Source organism: Elaeis guineensis, chromosome 8 (genome assembly GCF_000442705.2).
Source record: "Elaeis guineensis isolate ETL-2024a chromosome 8, EG11, whole genome shotgun sequence".
In the NCBI taxonomy this organism is placed as follows: Eukaryota; Viridiplantae; Streptophyta; class Magnoliopsida; order Arecales; family Arecaceae; genus Elaeis; species Elaeis guineensis.
The window spans coordinates 1,626,829-1,642,663 of NC_026000.2; the positions used below are offsets into that span (position 1 = coordinate 1,626,829).

The 15,835-nt window shown below is 45.5% G+C and overlaps 2 protein-coding genes across 3 annotated transcripts; both read left to right on the plus strand.

The window, feature by feature from the left end:
• Positions 1–7,049: 7,049 nt before the first annotated feature.
• On the plus strand, positions 7,050–9,529 carry LOC105050832 (uncharacterized). Of its 2 annotated transcripts, none has more exons than XM_029266312.2 (2): positions 7,050–7,481; positions 9,180–9,529. In XM_029266312.2, the coding sequence occupies exons 1-2, from the start codon at positions 7,292–7,294 to the stop codon at positions 9,260–9,262; spliced, it is 273 nt and encodes a 90-aa protein (XP_029122145.1). In that variant the 5' UTR covers positions 7,050–7,291; the 3' UTR covers positions 9,263–9,529. The 2 variants fall into 2 exon arrangements, with proteins under 2 accessions (XP_029122145.1, XP_010929313.2); XM_010931011.4 differs by lacking the exon at positions 9,180–9,529 and adding an exon at positions 7,594–7,935 and having other exon boundaries at positions 7,053–7,481.
• A 4,630-nt stretch (positions 9,530–14,159) lies between these two features.
• On the plus strand, positions 14,160–15,606 carry LOC105036816 (protein ENHANCED DISEASE RESISTANCE 2-like). The gene has a single exon (XM_010912550.4). The coding sequence runs from the start codon at positions 14,383–14,385 to the stop codon at positions 15,364–15,366; it is 984 nt and encodes a 327-aa protein (XP_010910852.1). The 5' UTR covers positions 14,160–14,382; the 3' UTR covers positions 15,367–15,606.
• Positions 15,607–15,835: the final 229 nt, after the last annotated feature.

The following is a 15,835-nucleotide window of genomic DNA, read 5'->3' on the forward strand; positions in this document are numbered from 1 at the left end:
CAAGTTAGGGCGAGGTTCTCCTCCTGTCTCTAACAGGGCTGTGGGGGCGCATATGGGCGTTGCAGGGCCTCTCCCCCTATCCAGTTTAAAGAGAACCGGGCCTTCGACTTTGTCGAGGTTCCCCTCTTGCTTCTGATACAGTTCGTTTGGGCTGTCCTGTCGATGTAAGATAGTGCTAAAGGGGGAGACATGTAGATATACAACTTTTAATTAAGATAAAATTATTGGTAGTACATCCGTAAGTTTTTCGAGCTCCATGGTCGCGGGAGGTCGGCTCCTCCGAGCTCCTTAAGATAATAAGTTTCGGGCCGGACTACTTCTTTGACCTCATACGGCCTTCCCAGTTTGGGCGAGATTCCCTCGATCCTGAGGTTGCGAGACAGCGGCTCGTCGAAGCACTAGATCTCCTGCTCTAAAGACTTTGTTCTTGACCGGGAGTTGTAATAGCGAGCGACTTTCTGTCTGTAGGCTGCCATTCGAACCTGAGCTACCTCCCGCCTTTCTTCCAGCAGGTCCAGGCTGGCTTTAAGACCTTGCGAATTTTGATGTTCGTCGAATGCCACGACTCGTGCCGACGGGAGTTTAAGCTCAATTAGGATGACGGCTTCCGTTCCGAAGGCTAAAGCAAAGGGGGTCTCCCCTGTGGGCAGTCTTTGAGTAGTTCGATACGCCCACAGCACATGATAAAGTTCGTCTGCCCAAGTTCCTTTGTCTTTTCGAGCCTTGTCTTAATCCCTGCAAAAGGGTCCTATTAGTCACTCGGCTTCGCCGTTCGCTTGAGGATGGGCTACTGATGTGAAGTTGTGGAAGATGTTTAGATCTTTACAGAATTCGACGAAGCTTGCTCCCGGAATTACCGTCCATTATCAGTGATTAGGGTCCTAGGTAGACCGAACCTGGATACGATCGACTTTCAGATGAAATCTTACACTTTTGCTTCTGTGATTTTTGCTAGTGGTTCGGCTTCAACCCATTTGGTGAAGTAGTCGATCGCTACAAGGAGGAACTTCCTCTGTCTGACGCCATGGAAAAAGGGCCAAGGATGTCCATCCCCCATTGCGCAAAAGCCATGGGGCACTCAAGGGTGTAAGCTCGGTGGCAGGCTGTCTCTGGATATTGGCATATCTCTGGCATCGATCACACTTTCTGACATATTCAATCGAGTCGTGATGCATTGTCGGCCAGTAATATCCTTGGTGGAGCAACTTGTGGGATAAAGATCTAGCCCCCAAATGGTTTCCACAGATTCCTTAATGCACCTCCCACAAGGCGTAGTCAGCTTCTGAAGGCCGGAGATATTTCAAAAGGGGCAAAGAGTATGATCTCTTGTACAACTTGCCCTCATAAAGGATGTATCGAGAGGCTTGATTTCTGAGCTTCCGAGCCTCTTTCGCATCCTGGGGAGGACCCCGTCTCTGAGATAGGTTATCAGTGGGTCGACCCAGCTGGGCTCATGGTCGATTTCCATCATGGACCGCGATTCTTCTGTACTCGAGCACTTTAGAACTTCAAAAAGAACGCCTTTGGGCAATTCGGCCGGAGCCAACGTTGCCAGCTTGGAGAGAAGGTCAGCCCTAGTATTTTCCAACCTCGAATCTGTCTGATGTTGAAGTTGCTGAAGGCGGGGACGAGCTCCTTTACCCTTTCAAGGTATTTAGCCATGCTGTCCTTCCGCGCTTCGTAATTTTGTTGACTTGTCCCACCACTAGTTGAGAGTTGCTGTGGACCTGGAGCCGATCTACTCCCAGCTCTTTGGCGATCCTCAGTCCCGCAATTAGAGCTTCATACTCCGCTCCGTTGTTCGTTGTGGGGAACTCAAAACGCAAAGCGTACTCCGCGATGATTCCCTTCGGACTGATCAAGATCAGGTCCGCACCTGCGCCTGACATGTTGGAAGATCCATCCACATAAAGGGTCCAAAAGCGATCAGAGGGATCCGCTTCTTCTTTGGGGGAGTTTGGTCGGGGCTTCAGGCCGTCAATTTCGCCTTGTTCAGGTTCGGCCTCTTCTGGATAGTACACTCCACTATGAAATCTGCCAATATTTGGGCCTTCCTGCTGGCCTGGGTCGATAGTTGATGTCGAATTCTGTGAGCTCGATCGTCCATTTTGCCATCCTTCTGGAGGCATCCGTCCGGTGCAAAACCGCCTTGATCGGTTGGTCGGTGAGCAGCGTTACGATGTGCCCTTGAAAGTAGGGTCGGAGTCTCTGGGCTGCAATCAATAAGGCGTAAGTCAGTTTTTCTAATTTGGTATACCTGGTCTCGGCGTCTCTCAACGTGCGACTGACGTAGTAGATTGGCCGTTAGACTTTCGCTTCTTCTTTGACGAGGACAGCCGCGAGAGCCATGGGAGAGACTGTCAGGTATAAAAACAGTTCCTCCCCAGGCTCCGACTTTGCCAACAGCGGGGGTGAGCCGAGGTAGCTCCTTAGTTCTTCGAACGCCTGTTGGCACTCAGAGGTCCAACAGAAGTTCTTCAGCTGCTTGAGGGTTTGAAAGAAGGGTAAGCACCGTTCGACCGACCTTGCGACCCAGCGATTCAGGGCCGCTACCCTCCCTTTAAGGCGCTGAACCTCTTTTATCGACTTTGGGGCGGCCATCTCCTGGATGGCGCGAATTTTTTCTGGATTGGCTGCAATCCCGCGCCCTGACACCATGAAGCCCAGGAACTTTCCCGAGGTTACTCTGAAAGCGCATTTAGTCGGGTTCAGCTTCATTTTATATTTTCGGAGAGCGTCGAAGGTCTTCTCGAGGTCGACGACGTGGTCCACAGAAGATTTGCTTTTTACGAGCATGTCGTCCACGTAGACCTCCATATTGCGGCCGATCTGCGTCTTGAAGATTTTGTTCACCAACCGCTGGTAGGTTGCGCCCGCATTTTTGAGGCCGAAAGGCATGACCCTGTAACAGTAAAGGCCACGGTTAGTAATGAAAGCGATCTTTTCTTCATCTTTCGGTGCCATCCTGATTTCATTATAGCCGGAGAATGCATCCATGAAGGTGAGGAGCTCATGGCCCGAGGTTTCATCCACCAGTTGATCAATTCTGAGAAGGGGGTAGCTGTCCTTTGGGCAGGCCTTATTCAGCTTTTTGAAGTCTATGCACATCCTCTACTTGTCGTTTGCTTTTTTGACTAGGACAATGTTGGAAATCCAATTAGGATAATTGACTTCCCTAATGAATCCAGCTTTAAGAAGCTTGTCCACTTCCTTGGCTATCGTCTTCTGCCTCTCTGGCGCATGACCTCGAATTTTTTCTTTCGTCAGTCGATGCTTTGGATCGACGGCCAGGCGGTGCTCCATGACTTCCGTGTCAATCCCCGGCATGTCTGCTGGAACCCAGGCGAAAACATCCGCATTCTTTCATAGAAAATCGATGAGACGCGTCCGCATCTCCTCCCCCAAGTTGGAACCGATCATCGCTACATGCTCCGCGTTCCCGTCGTTCAAAGAGATTGGTACCAGATCTTCAATTGGAACGCCCCTCTCTTTAGTGAGGTCGTCGCGAGCATCCAGTCCATCGACTGGACAGGGGTTGGATTGGTCGCTTCTTTGCAAGGCTATGTTGTAGCAGTGTCTGGCTAGGGCTTGGTCTCCTCGGACCTCTCCGATCTCCTGGCTGGTGGGAAATTTCAACTTCAAATGGTAGGTTGATACGATGGCTCGGAGAGCGTTGAGGCCAGGTCGACCGAGGATTGCGTTGTAGGCTGACGGCGCCTTCACCACCAGAAAATTCACCAGAGCCTTGGATTGCCTTGGATATCGACCTGCGGTCCCAGTCAAAGTTATTATTCCCTCCGTCGGAACAGCGTCGCCGGTAAATCCTACCAGAGGGGAGCTAATCGGCCTCAAATGGCCGTCAAGGATGGACATTCTTGAAAAGGCGTCGTAGAACAAAATGTCGGCCGAGCTTCCATTGTTGATGAGAATGCAACAGACGTCGTAATTTGCTATATCCAAAGAAACTACAACCGCGTCGTTACGAGGAAATTGAACTCCCTGAGCGTCTTCTTCAGTAAAGGTTATGGGTTCCTCAATCTTTTATCGCTTGGGGGGTACGGCCAGTACGTTGGTTGCTTCCTACCGGGATCCTCTCGAGATGGTGTTGGCAAAATCCGTCGGAGGCAGATTGTCCGTCCACTCCATGCCGGCGACCATTGCCGGAGGATGTGGGGCGCGGGAAATCAGACGCGAGGTCGGAGCCTGAGATCTGACTGCGGAGGCCGTGGGTCGCCGTGTGGATGCTTCGCGACAAGTCATCGGGCGAGGATCCAGTGGGGGGAAAAGGGGGAGCGGATGTCGGAGAAGATGACCAGAGGCGGTTCCGTTGAGCGCTCCTTTAAGAACAAGGGTACTGCGAAGGAGCAGCCCTTCCTCTAGTGCCAATCCTGTTGGTGCAAAAACCCGTCTGCGCCGTAGAAGCTGGAGTTGTAGGGGTTGCGATCGCCGCCGGGACCTGCAAAAGAAGTCTAAATCGGAGGTGGGGTTGCTCCGGCAAGACCCTCCGACGCTCAAGTCAGTTCTCTGCCTCAACAAGAAAGGAGTGCTCGAATTGAAATTTTAGCAGAGTTTCCAGGTAAAAAACAAGAGCTTAGAGAATAACGTATCTGGGGTCCCCTTTTATAAGCGAAGGGGGCAGCAAGCTGATAGCGACATCTGTAACCGTCTGGTAGTGGGGTGCCCAGGGTCAGGCGGAGTTTGTTGCGAAGAGTAGTGGAGTAGATCCGTGGCTATCACCGAAGCGCGCCACGTGGAGTCTGCCGCAGGGAGTGGAGTGGCGTCCGTTGTCGCGACTTGCCAGGGGATGGAAGAATCGCGCGGTATCCGTCGCAGGAAGTGGAGCAGTGCTGTGGCCGTTAATGCGGCCTGCCAGGAGTAATGGAGCCGCGTAGGATCTGCCGCAGGGAGTAATGGAACCGCGTAGGATTTGCCGAAGGGAGTGGAGCAGAATTGTGGCCGTTACTACGGCCTGCCAGGGAGTCCAGATTTGTCGGCTGAAGTTCGGTTGGAGTCTGTAGCTGGAGAGAGGTGGCTAGCTATCCGTCTGAGAGGAGTTGGAGTCCGGCTCTCGCAGGATTCCTGACGGAGCCTGCAGGTGTAGTCGTGGGCGAGGTCCGGCTCCCGTAGGAGCCCGGACGGAGCCTGCAGGTGAAGTCGTGGGCGAGTTCCGGCTCCCGTAGGAGTCCGGACGAAGCTTACCTGCAATTAGAGTCAGGGATGAAGTCCGGCTCCCGTAGGAGTCCGGACGAAGTTTACCTGCAGCTGGAGTCGTGGACGGAGTCCGGCTCCCGTAGGAGCCCGGGCGGAGCCTGCGGGTGAAGTCGTGGGCGAGGTCCGGCTCCCGTAGGAGTCCGGATGAAGCTTACTGCAATTAGAGTCAGGGACGAAGTCCGGCTCCCGTAGGAGTCCGGACGAAGTTTACTTGCAGCTGGAGTCGTAGGCGGAGTCCGGCTCTCGCAGGAGCCCGGGCGGAGCCTGCAGGTGAAGTCGTGGGCGAGGTCCGACTCCCGTAGGAGTCCGGACGAAGCTTACCTGCAATTAGACTCAGGGACGAAGTCCGGCTCCCGTAGGAGTCTGGACGAAGTTTACCTGCAGCTGGAGTCGTGGGCGGAGTCCGGCTCCCGTAGGAGCCCGGCGGAGCTTACCTGCACTTAGAGTCAGGGACAAAGTCCGGCTCCCGTAGGAGTCCGGACGAAGTTTACCTGTAGCTGGAGTCGTGGGCGAAGTTCGACTCTCGTAGGAGACCGGGCGGAGCATGCAGGTGAAGTTGTGGGCGAGGTCCGGCTCCTGTAGGAGTTCGGACGAAGCCTGCAGGTGAAGTCGTGGGCGAGGCCCGGCTCCCGTAGGAGTCTGGACGTCGCGAAGAATCCGGTCGACGCTGGCGGGGTCCTGTCCGTCGGCAAAACTTTTGGAGTGTGGCGGAGGTCGAAAGTCAGTTGGATCTCCGGAGGGTCACTCCCATCACGAACTTCGGCTGGGGATATTTTATACCCAACAAAGCCTTTGTTAAAGTGCTATCTGAAGCCGTTCCTCTACCATCCGGCGCCTACTCATGAGTACCCGATGTTGGGCTTATCGTCGACAGAGCGTAGCAGCCACCTGAATTTCATCATAAAGACGTGCAAGATTTCATCTAATCTTTTCGATGCAGACATAAATAAATCGAGATTTCTAGCAACTCCATCAATTCGGCATTTTGGTTAAGCTGGTTTTCAGTGGCAACAAAACATTTTGCTGTCATGTATAAAAAATAAATAAATATGTGTGATAACAGAAACAGGAAAGGAAAATTAGGGAGGAAAAGGTACTTGGAGCATCTGAGTTTATGTGGTTTACTGGATTGCTTATACTTGTAAGGAGTGGCTTACTGGCGGTTGATTGGCTTGGGATGCCGCATAATTATTGGGTGTCCATACATGCACTAATAGATGGACTAGAGAAATTGCTAGATTGCCGATATAAATAGGCTACAAAATTAAGTTGCCTTGCATTGTGTCAGATTTGTCTTTGTTCATGTACCTGCACTTTTGGGTACTTTCATGTTGGATGCGCAGACCCGAGCAACAATCAGAAAACAGGCAAAACTTGTTGCATGACTCCGACAATTTCTGTTCATCCATTTGGGCCTGTTTGCGGGCATGACCAACTGGGTCGACACTTCGGGCCCAACCCAAGTCGTTGGATATCCTCTGGGTACAAAAACGTCCGGCCAAATGCCCGGAGCCGCCGGGTGGTGGATGAGACTATGAGACACGAAGTCAGATCCACGTGCTGGTCAGAGGGCATCCCGTTGCGGTTTCCGTATTGAATGTACCATGTGCAATTGGACTTGTAAAATCCCACGGTAGACAACAGCCACGCTACCCTTGTATTTCATCAAGTCCCGGTCGCGCGCGATCCACCGTGCATATGTTCCGGGATTGACCCTGGTTCGCTTGCACCTGGTGCATGCAATAATTTCACCCCGTTGCGTCTTTAATGACGCCATCCTAATTAATGACTCGTATTCTGGTTCTATTAGATTCACCCATCGCCGCCTCTTTTGTTCAATTGTTTCTGGTTTTCTTGGTTGAAGCGTTCCGTCGCCTTTTCCCACCTTCCTCTCGCTCCCACCTCTTTCCTCATCAGCAGCGGAAAGAGAGAGAGAAAAAAAAAAAAAAGAGAGAGAGAAAAAAAAAGGGGGGAAATCCGTTTTCTTCCGCCTCTTTTTGTCTCTCATTCTGCCTAGTTCTCTAAGGATAAGATTTGGGATTTTAGAGGGTGAGAGAAGAGATCGTAGGTGAGGTCTTCAATGGCGTACGTGGACCACGCGTTCTCGATCTCGGACGACGACATCATGATGGAGACCTCGTACGTGGTCCAGAACCGGCCTCCCATCAGGGAGATCGGCCTCGCCGTCTCCCTCCTCGTCTTCGGCACTCTCGGCATCGTCATCGGCACCTTCATGACCGCCAACAAAGTCGGCGGCGACCGAGCCCACGGTATTCCCCAATTCCGATCCCTCCCCCTCTCTAAACCCTAGGTAGGGTTTTTCTCTCTTTTCTTGCTTTTCTCTTTGATCGGTTTTGCTGATTCTTGCTTGGGGAAAATTAGGGGTTTTCTTTGCGATCTTGGGTTCGATACTCTTCATACCGGGGTTCTATTACACGCGGATCGCGTACTTCGCTTACAAGGGGTACAAGGGCTTCTCTTTCTCCACATACCGCCGGTTTGAGGGGTTTCCTTTTCTTTTTCTCTTTTGATGTCTTCATTTGGGATCTTTGATGCAAAGCAAAGATATAAAAAAAATAATTATTTCAAGATACTGGATACTGTTGTTTATAGCTGCTTTTAGGGAAATCGCAAAAATCTATCCGAAAGAAATGATGTTTATAGTGAAAATCTTTGGACTTGTAGCCGGTACTGTTTATGCATTCTCTAATTTCTTCAGTATTACTTTGCTTGTTGACTCTCTGGTAACCAAAGCGCTTAATTTGTGATGAGCACTATGATTCTTATGATGGGATTCGCAGTGACAAAACATGAGATGTAAACTAGATCAAACGAGATCCACATTATGAAGCTGGAGGTTTCTATAGGATGATTTTGCTGTGCTGTATTCAACTTGATGACGAGAATATTTTTTTATTTGTTCCAGCTCTTTGTGTATCATAATGAGTAGTGGTACTGTGGCAGTGCCCCATGTTAGCTCTCTATACATGAAATATGCTGTTGCCAATTAACACTTTTGCAAATAATTTAGTGTCAAATAACACATTGCATCCACTCAAATTATTCTATCAAATTCCTCATTGTGATTCAGGTAGGCTATTGTCTCTATGTCCATATTGCCAAATTGGTGTTGAATCCATATTTGCGGTTATCAAGTCTTCTATAGCTTCACATCCATTATAATTCACTTATGCATGCATTTGGCTTGCTCTCTACATGAATAAATGTCATACTCTTACAGATGTACTTAGCTTCTGAGAGAAGGGGTTGTCAAATCTTTGATATACTTTTCAAAGACTGTTGTGTTTGGACATGCTTTTTTCAATTGTTCTTTTTCCCTTCTTTTTCATCGTCCCCCCATCATGTTTTGTTTTCTTCTAAAATTTTCTCCCTAGCTACCCTTAATATGCTTTGGTGCCTAAAACCAAGATCTTGCATCATTACAAGAGATTCAAGGTATTTTGTCTTGACAATCTATGATCAGAGTCATCAAAAGCATTAGGGGTCAATAATGGTGTTGAGAATGGATTCGTTAGAAGTTCCAAAGACAAGTAATTTTCAGGTCTTTGTAATTTGTTGCATTTTCAGAGGTATAACTTAATTGATGCTTGTGGTTCCTCCTAAAAAATCAAACTTATGCCTCCAGCATTTCCTCGTTATTTATTTTGATAATTTCTTCTTATGTGTGTCAAACTTGGATTATTATTTGAGCAGAAGGTCGTATCATCATAGTGAGAGTCTGATTAATGTAAGGATAATTTTAGCATGTTTTGTGTATATATAGCTTAGGAGCTCCATACTTGATTGACCTTGATTTAGAACACAGAATTATGAATTACATATTATGCTTGATGGATTGCAATTAATTTCCCTTGAGCGTGGATGCCTTTGTGGATTATAGGCGACCCCTTTATTCTGTTCCCTTTTTTTTCTTTTTTCCTCCCATTTCCTTTGTATTTGCCCATTAGTTTGTGAGCTCTGGCTCTGGCAGAGCATGATGTCACAAGAGAAGATCGATAACCTTCCTGTTGCACTTTTGGTGGTTGCTTAGTGAACTTCATCTTGCTCAGCATTTCACTTCGTCCGCATCCTTCATCTTTAATTAGCTTTTATCCCAAGAAATCTCTGCACCGCAGAGAAGGCTACAAGTGCAGATATCTGAATCTTATGGTGAGGCACAATCCTGCTTATGTTCCTATATAACAATATTCTTGTATTGCATTTCTTTGTGAAGGATAATATCCTTGAAGGTAGTATCCTTGAAGGTCACATTTGTGATCAACCAAAGGTGAAAGAAAAAGGGACCTACCTTTCTGAAGAGGAGAACTGATGTATTCTTGTGCTACCGTTTCATGCATCTAGAGGAAAAGTTTACCTTATTGCATAATCAATAATTTTTTTTAATGCAAAAGCTACTCTTAATGGCATTAATTGAGAAACTATTTCTCTTTTCTTAACTAGATGACTAAATAATGTCTACCAATTAGCATGGTTATGAAACATTTGCATGTAGGCATCAGTGCATGATCAACTTCTTTATAGAATCATGTGTGTTAAAGAGATAGTGTGACATAGTTTCCACTGGCTGTTTACGTCCTTTTGGGGTACCCATGGCTTTGTGACAAATGCCTGAGGGACAATATGCTTGATCTTTTAATGATGATGGGTAGGATGACATCATCCTGTTGGTATCCAAAGGTAATATATGGTGTTAACATGCCAAGCTCTATCAACCATACTCATGATTGCTTGAATGCAATAGTAAGTTATTATTTACTCGAGGATGGTTACTTTCTAGCAGGGAAGTCATATATAGTATGAATTTTGAGTTCGTCAACATGATGCTATGCACTTTTGAATTCATCGGCTTGCTTTGTGAGCTCACATTCTGTCACCGTCATTTCTAATTTTGATGATCTTATTCCAACGAGATAGATCATTTTGAAACCTCCCATTGCTACTGCATTGGTGGGTGAAACTTTCAAACTTTTTGAGGGTCAGTAACATCAAAAAGCTTCATATATAATTTAGGTTTGAGTTAACTTGATATTTATGTTTTACTTTTTGTTGCTAGGTGACCAAGTTAATAAATGCCAGGGGAAGGGTTTCTGGTAATTTTTTTTTTAGGGACTTCTGATACATTAGTTGTTAATTGTAATGAAGTCCACAATCCTACAATTCTTGTTTCGCTAAGTGGCTGAACAGTTTGTGCATGCTGTAAACTTAAAAATTCATACTTGGGAAGTGGAAACTTGATAAAAATAATAAAAAGAAAAACCATGAGTTTTTTTAGGCTTCTTTCTTCCAGGATATGCCATTTCATCTCAGATTTACTAAAAATCTAGTGTTATCTCCCTTCGAAATGACCATGGTTTGCTTGATTTACTTGGCCATCAATTTATATCTGCTTGATTGAGGACAATACTTAAAGAAAATGTTTCTGTTTTGCCCGTGTACAGCAACTCATTTTTATTCAGGGTTTCTATATCGGCTCTCGGGTCAAACAGCATGAAGTTTGAAGCTTCAATTCAGTCAATAGGTAAAGTTGGCAATAGTCAAAGGTCTGTTTGGTTGGGATACGTCGAATTATGAAATAATTTTAAAATTTTTAAAAATTATTTATTTAAAAAAATAATTACAAAAAAATAATTTTTATGATATTTGATTAATAAAAAAATATTTAAAAAAATAATATTAAAAAATATATATCGTATTGAGATATTTTTATATAGAAATTTGATCAAATTTTTAAATATATCCATCAATATAAAGTAATTTTTTAATATATGATGGTATTGTTATTTGTAATCAATTTTTATGTAATAATTATAATCATATAATTTTTTATATAATGTTATTTATATTTTAATTGTTTGCAAGAGTTTTTTATTGAATGAATTTGGGAAGACATTAAAACAAATTCAATGACTATGTATGTATTTTATTTTTTGAGTTTTATCTTTCTCGATATTTTTATTGTTATTAATGTCTTATTCTGTGCTTCTTTTATTAAATATATTAGAGATATTTTTGTTAAGTATGGTTTATCATCATTTGGAAATTTATAAAATGTTAATCATTCCATGATATTTGTTTTATTTTTTTTAAAAAAATAAATATAGGATAGATTAATTTTTTATTATATATTTTTTATTTTTTATATCAAATATGATAATTTGATATAAAATTTATTTTTTCATACCCGATTAATTCTAATCAAATGGATCCTAAGGTTAAGTTGGCACCTTTTCTTCCTCAAGCATGTGGAAATTCTTATAACTTGGTGAAGTTGTCTCCCAGGCACAATGAAAAACTTGCAAGTCACTTTTTAATGGATAGCGTCTCTCTCTCCTTGCTAGGTCCCACTAGTTCATTGCCTCATTTCTTTTTAGACATATTTGCTTTCTTGTTTGCTTGGTTGTAGACAGTCTGGCGACAATTTTTGTTCACTTTTGACGGGTGAAACTTAAAAGACATAGTTCCGGCATGTTTATAGAGGTTAACAAAAGTCTTGCCGGTTATTATCTGACATGTCCATATTCTTATACATCCCTCAAGGTTTTGTGACGATAGAATTCTGGAGCTAGTTCAGGTTAATCTTGTGTATTATTAAAATAAATTCCAGAAAATTTAGGAGATATTATAAGTTGAGTCAGTTCATCGGGGATTTCAGAGCATGTTTCAGAATTATGTGGTGCCTTTTGATGTGGGTGAAAGGAAAATGATGTATCTGGTATATATATTGGGGTTTTCAGCAAAAGAAGTATCATATGCCAAATGGATGGCAAGATAATTATACCATCTGAAAGCAAAATCACACTACCGTCTTCTGCTCATAGCTTAGTTTCGCTTACTCTGACAGGGTAAAAAGTGTCTAGTCATCTAAAGCAACGCTTTATAAGGTGATAACCACGGATTAAAGATGTCATTATACTTTAGCATACTCTCTCTTCAAGGCAACCATACTACACCCTGGGGATAACATTCGAGTGAGAGGGGAAGGGGTGGGATTGGATGTATGTCAATAAAATTAGGTTGCTTTTGAGCTTTGCACGCTTTACGCCCGGTGAGTCGGCGGAAGATAAGATGCCGGGATCCAGACAGAGAAAGACCATCGCGTAGCTTGGTCGCAAGGTGCAGATTTGTCGGCCTGCGACCGGCGACGAATTGTCCATTCCGCCAACGCAAGCAGAGTAGGACCATCAATTTTTCCCCCTTTACCCTACTTTGCTTTGCCATCTTGTTTTGGCTTCTCCTCGCCTTAGGCAACTTTTTATTTATATATTTATTATTTATTTTTACCAAAAATAGTATCGCCGATCTCTTTTCTTCTCTCTTCCTTTTAGTATTTTGTATAATCTGTTGCATTGCCACAACATAGGATCTGATTGGATGTCCCTATATCTATATTCATATCTATTGGATGAAGACAAATATTTTTTATATTTGTTAAATATAGATATCGATAGAGATATTAATCAAATATATAAAAATTTATATCTATATTTATTTTAAATGGTACATTAAAAATATAAAAATAAATATAAAAATAAATTAGATAATTAAAATTTATATAATTATAAAATAGAAAGTAAAACTAAAGAGGAATCTGGATTTTGTCTCATCTTTCTTTCAGCACTGGAAGGATCGGACCGCACTGTCCAATCCTTCTCCGCAGCACATGTCGAGTAGGAAATGCGAAGGATCTCCCATCCTCATTATCATCTATCACAATGATGATACTACATGTCTGCAGGGACAACATCAAGGTGTCATGGCATTGTCACTCCACTCAACCGTGCTCTCCTCTTCCTATCGATGTATTCTATCTATTGCCTTTATCCATTCAATTATCGACTTATTCCTTTACCTTCCTCCGATAAAAGTTCCATATCCTGGTTGGTTGGAGCAGTTTGGGGACGGTAAATGCAAAGGAGAGGAAAGGAACATGGTGCCAGGTTTGTTTCAGTGGAGCAAACCTCTCTATCTATTTTTTTTTTTATTTTTTATCTATCTTTGGATTTTAGTTATTAAAAAATTACTTATTTTGAGGTCCATGCACGATAGCGCGTCACACTTATCGGGCTAAATAATATTTTTATAATCGATCGATCGTCAGATTATCATCACCTGTCACATGTATATATGAAATATTTATAAAAAAATAATTATATATATTTATTTAAACTATTAAATATTTTTAATATTTATTTATTTATTTATTTAATATTTTGTATATATATAATTATTTATTTTTTGATAAATAATTTTAAAATATATCTGAACATAATTTTTTTTATGATCTGATTATAAAAATTTTATTCATACAATCATCTATCATTCAGGGCATCACTAATGAAGTGTTTTGTTTTTTTTTTTTTTTTTTTTTGGCAACGGACTAATGACGTGTTTCGCAAACAAATTTCGATCGCAGGACAAAAGTCGACACTGATTTTTTTTTTTTTTTTCTTTTTTTCCCGGCACCGATCGTGATCGCGTGCGAAAAGAGTGTCTGAAGCGCGATGGAAGGTCGCGAAGCCAAGGACGTGGTGGCCCAGACCACCTGCCCCACAGTCTAGGGACCCATCACATCCGCTCCTCCAGCCATCACAAACTACGCCCGGCTGTATCAACCTGTGTCCTCCACGTAGCAAATCAAGGTTTAAGTGGAAGCGTGGCACGAATCGAGTAGCTAACTGTTCAATGTGCGGTAGAAGACGAGATTCTGCACCAACACCATTACTTCTACTCCGCGTGTCGCTTTCTCTTTATTAGGTTACGCATTTTAAAAAACAGTACACTGTACGCACGTACTCTAATCGCTAGGTTCCCATCCCACCCCACCCACCCTACATCGGTATTGCATGCACCAGGTGCAATTCGACGGCGTCAAATCCTAACATGCCACGCTAGTCCTTGTATTTCACCAATTCCCGATTGCGCGATATCCACCGTGCATATGCTCGATTTCCCGGGGTTCACTTGCACCTGGTGCATGCAATAATTTCTCACCCTTCTAATGGCATCCTCGTAACTTCCTCCATAACGCGGCACTGTTTTATTTACCCTCTACCTCTAGCTCTAGATGGAAAGAAAAGGCGAGGACGCACGCCCCCATCCAACCAGACAAGGGAGGGGTGATAGGGAGGGAGAAACCTAGGTTGGCCGGAGATGTGCCCGATGATGAACAACCCCGCCGCCGGAGCACCCACGCCGGATTCCGGGGAGGAGGCCTATGACTGGCGGCTTGAGGCGATCAACGGTGGATCGCTTAGCCACGTGGACCTCCACAGGGGATCCAACGGTTGGGCTTCCCCACCCGGCGACCTCTTCGCCCTCCGCGACCGCCACTACTTCTCGCGTCGCCAGAAGAGCCCCTCCGGCGACTGGCTCCTCAAGCCCGCCGGCGTCGACTGGCTCCGCTCCGCCTCGCGCCTCGACAACGTCCTCAGCCGTCCGGACAACCGCGTGGCGGCCGCCCTCCGCCGGGCCCAGGCCCTCGGCCTCTCCTGCAAGGCCTTCCTCTTCGCCGTCAATCTCCAGGTCCCCGGCCGCGAGTGCCATTCCGCTGTCTTCTACTTCGCCGCCGAGGACCCCATCCCCCCGGGCTCCCTCTTCTACCGATTCGTCCACGGCGACGACGCCTTCCGCAACGCCCGCTTCAAGATCGTCAACCGGATCGTCAAGGGCCCGTGGATCGTGAAGACCGCCGTTGGGAACTACGCCGCCTGCCTCCTCGGGAAGGCGCTCACCTGCAACTACCACCGCGGGGAGAACTACCTCGAGATCGACGTCGACATCGGGAGCTCGGCGATCGCCAACGCGATCCTCCGTCTGGCGCTGGGCTGCGTGACGGCGGTGACGATCGACATGGGGTTCCTGGTGGAGGCGCAGTCGGAGGAGGAACTGCCGGAGCGGCTGATCGGAGCGGTGAGGGTGGCTCAGATGGAGATGGGGTCGGCCACCTACGTGGAGACCCTGGGGAAGGCGGTGGAGGTCGGGAAGCCCGGGTTCCGCGGCGTGGCCAAGGTCAATCACCACAACCAGAGCCCGAGGGCGTCTATGTCGTCCCGTTTGGGAGAGACCGAGGAGCGCGAGGAGGAAGGTTACGAATTCCCCCCCTCTTCGTCGTTTGTTTTATCGAAAAAAATGTAAATCGTTAGCGTAAAAGATGGTCTGCGCTAAAAGGCCCCGCTTTTTAGGATTTGTAGGTATTAATCTTTCGGTTCGGGGAGAGAGATCGCTGGAGAATGTTTTATGCTTGTGGGATGATCGATTTATTAGTCTTATTTTTGATCTCCACTTAGCATTTGCTGTTTGATCATCTCCTCCTCTCTCTCTCTCTGCCCCCTCAACAACGGTAAAGAAAAATTCGAATCATTTCTCGATTCTTAATTATGTTTGCAAATAGTTCTCGCACAGATTCTCTTCCATATTATCAGATATTAGATATGAGTTGTTGTTGGTGTGGAAATCTTCTAGGCGATACTGGGTTGATGATGATCTTCCGTTTGGTGAGCTTCCTTTGTCTCCTTATGTATGATGAACACCTTTTTAGATGTCATCTACTGTTGACGGTTTCTTGGCTTCTGGGGCTTTCGGTCGGGGGACACGGAAAGGACAA

Bases quoted from the DNA above. Each gene is read 5' to 3' on its own strand.
- LOC105050832 (XM_010931011.4), top strand. From the start codon at position 7,292: ATGGCGTACGTGGACCACGCGTTCTCGATCTCGGACGACGACATCATG. The intron at 7,482-7,593 runs GTATTCCCCAAT...GGGGAAAATTAG, and splicing joins CGGCGGCGACCGAGCCCACG to GGGTTTTCTTTGCGATCTTG.
- LOC105036816 (XM_010912550.4), top strand. From the start codon at position 14,383: ATGTGCCCGATGATGAACAACCCCGCCGCCGGAGCACCCACGCCGGAT.